Here is a 3,055-nt window from a genome sequence, read left to right on the forward strand (position 1 = left end):
TTCGCCAACCTCAAAACAAGAATGTGATGGACTAAAAAAGCCAAGCCCGTCACACCTCACCGAACCAACATCATATAAAGCGGGAGCCGAATCCCCAACAACCTCCCCAACAATCTCCCTAGCATCCAAGCAGCCGCCAGCCGCCAAAACAGAGCTGGTACGGACCCTAGAAGTTGCAGATGGAATACCAGATTGGTGCAACAAAAGATCATTAATCCATGGCCAATGACGTCTTTCAAACTTAAACGGGTAACCTGAGACAGATGGAACCATGTCCATTCTTGGAATGAAAATGTCTTCTCCAATGTTGTTCATGTTATTATTGTGACCTTTATAACATTTGTTCCAAGATCAACCACTATTAGCCGCGTTCCATTGCATAAACCGGCTGCTTGATTTGTATTTCTCAATAGCATTATCAGAGCACCTTCCTTCAATATAATTTTGTGATTTGGTATTCCTGAGCATGTAATATCATTTAAGAATTATGTAGTAAACCACTCTGAATGTAGTTCAGTGTCCTCGTCAGATTTTCAAGTGCTATCTGAGGTTAAGTACTCTATTGTATTACCTGGTAGTAAATCAAGCATAAAATAATTAACCTTCTCAACACATTCCAATGTAGGACACAATATGCATCGTTCTTCAAAAAACTTCTCAGTCTTCATGTTCTGCACCAAATTGGGATATGCAAAATCAACCAGGTCAAGAAGTGGATTTTCACTATCCTGTATCAAAAGATCTTCAGGAATTTCAATATCTGATTCACCGCGCTCATTTGATTCGAAATCACCATCTCCGATTTTGAGAATCCAGTCAGCAAATTCATTAATTTCTGTTGCAAGCTCTGGTGAACCTGTTGTGCGTAATCTCATGTTTTTAGTGAGCTTTAAAAATTTACAGTATTTCCAAAGATTAGAAGAATTTACTGTAGCAGATACAATGCCTTGTCTTCCACCTTTTGGAATGACTGGAAGAATTTGTCTGAAGTCACCACCAAGAACTACAACTTTACCGCCAAATGGTTTGTCTATGTTGCTTTCATCTTCTTGTTTCATGATACCGCGCAAAGTCCTATCAAGTGCCTGAAAACAATTCTTATTTAACATAGGAGCTTCATCCCAAAAGATCTTGGCACAGATCAGTAAATTTCCCTTAAACTACCTTGTTTGATGTTGCAAGTAGTTGTTTCATCGGTTTGCAATGGAATGCAAAATCTGGAATGTGTTGTTCTACGACCCGGCCACAACAAAGAAGCTATACCACTTGAAGCAACATTCAGAACAATCATACCCATTGAACGGATGGTTGCAGTTAATGTATTCCAGACAAAATTTTTGCCAGTTCCTCCTAATCCATACTAAAAGAAAAATCTGCCACTATCAGACAACACTGATTGCATTATGTTGTCATATACACCCTTCTGTTCTGCTGTCATCATTGTTAGATATGATGCATGTTTATTTGTCATTTCTTCTTTGTTGTAGTTAAGCTCATCTACTATGACCTTGTTTTGAAACTATTCCACATCATAAAAAATTGGATAGGGCAAACAACTATGTTCCTTTAGAGATTTGTCATTTCTTTGAAGTATTTTCTCTATCCCAGCCAAACACAAATTTTGTAACTGATCATCTTCAATATTTAGTCCTGAAAAAATCATCAAAGTCGATTTTTAATACCCCATAAAATTTGAAATTTATCATTTATTCATTTTAAAATTAGTAGCTGCGTGTAAATATTAGTACAGTAAGAAGTAATGTAGTAAAAAATTAATAGTATAATTAAAATTTTTATTTTGTAATGTATATGATATAGTTTTTACTGTTTTTGCACAGTCTAAAAATAATCAATGAATAAAAATTAAAGTTTTTAAAAGACCGTCCCTAAGGTTTAAATATGGTAATATTTATATAAAAAGGACATGAACGCGAGTATTAAATAGGGTAATATTTATAAAAAAGGAAATAACGCGGTTTTTTAAAACGAAAAGAATATAACAGTATATATGTATTTATAATTTTGAATTAAAATCATTAAATTTTGAGTGTTAAAACCTTTTTTTAAAGCGTGAAAGAATATTCGAAATTAAAGTTCAGTCATTGACTAACATTAATGTATTTTAAACACAATAAATAGGTGTGGAAAATACGTTTCTTTTTAATGAACGAAAATTTGTTGTCAATGTTTGTACTCCCTCTGTTCCTAAATCACTGAAACTATTTTTAGCTGAATTTTGTTCCTAATTATCTGCCACTTTACAAAGTTCAAGAGAGCATTAATTATACTTTACCAATTGTACCCTTCATTTATTGGTGGTAGGAAGATTGAAATGTTAGAATTAATAAGAGAGATAAATGGTATAATAGAAAGTTAAATAGTACTTTTAATAAAACAAGAACATTAATTATTATTTCTTAATACTTGTGAACAACCTTAAAATGTCAGTTATATAGCAACGGAGGGAGTATTATGTATTGACTAATAATTAATGATTTTTAAAACCATTAAATAAGTGTATTAATGTTTTTTATCATTGACTAAAATTAGAATCTTGTAAATCAAATTAATGTAACGTATATGTAATTTCATTGACTAACAATAATGTATTTAATAACATTAAATGACAATAAACATCATTTTAAATTAATTTTACATGAATAAAGGAGTTATATTGTATTTATAATTTTGAATTTAAATCATTAAAAATGATATTTAAAATTGTTTTTTTTTTCTTAAAACGTAACAGGATAATCGAAATTAAATTTTTTACCATTGACTAACATTAATGTTTTTTTAAAAGGTCAAATAGGTGTGTAAAATACATTTATATTTAAGGAACATATTTTTTTAGCTAATGTTTTTATTATTAATTGACTAATAATTAAGGAATGTTAAAAGCATTAAATAGTGATATTAATGTTTTCTATCATGGACTAAAATTTGAATGTTGTAAATCAAATTAATTTAACGTATACGTAATTTCGTTGACTAACATTAATGTTTTTACTAACATTAAATAACGATCAATTATAAACACCATTTTAAATTAATT

The 3,055-nt window shown here is 30.4% G+C and overlaps 1 protein-coding gene across 1 annotated transcript; it reads right to left on the reverse strand.

Annotated features, from left to right (window-relative positions):
• Nucleotides 1-311: 311 nt before the first annotated feature.
• Nucleotides 312-1,058, reverse strand: LOC130743993 (uncharacterized). Its single transcript, XM_057596189.1, has 2 exons — nt 572-1,058; nt 312-460 (listed from the first exon to the last, which is right to left on the reverse strand). Exons 1-2 carry the CDS (start codon nt 1,056-1,058, stop codon nt 312-314), a joined length of 636 nt encoding a protein of 211 aa, XP_057452172.1.
• Between the last annotated feature and the right edge of the window lie 1,997 nt (nt 1,059-3,055).

This window comes from Lotus japonicus, chromosome 3, assembly GCF_012489685.1.
Source record: "Lotus japonicus ecotype B-129 chromosome 3, LjGifu_v1.2".
Lineage (NCBI taxonomy): Eukaryota > Viridiplantae > Streptophyta > Magnoliopsida > Fabales > Fabaceae > Lotus > Lotus japonicus.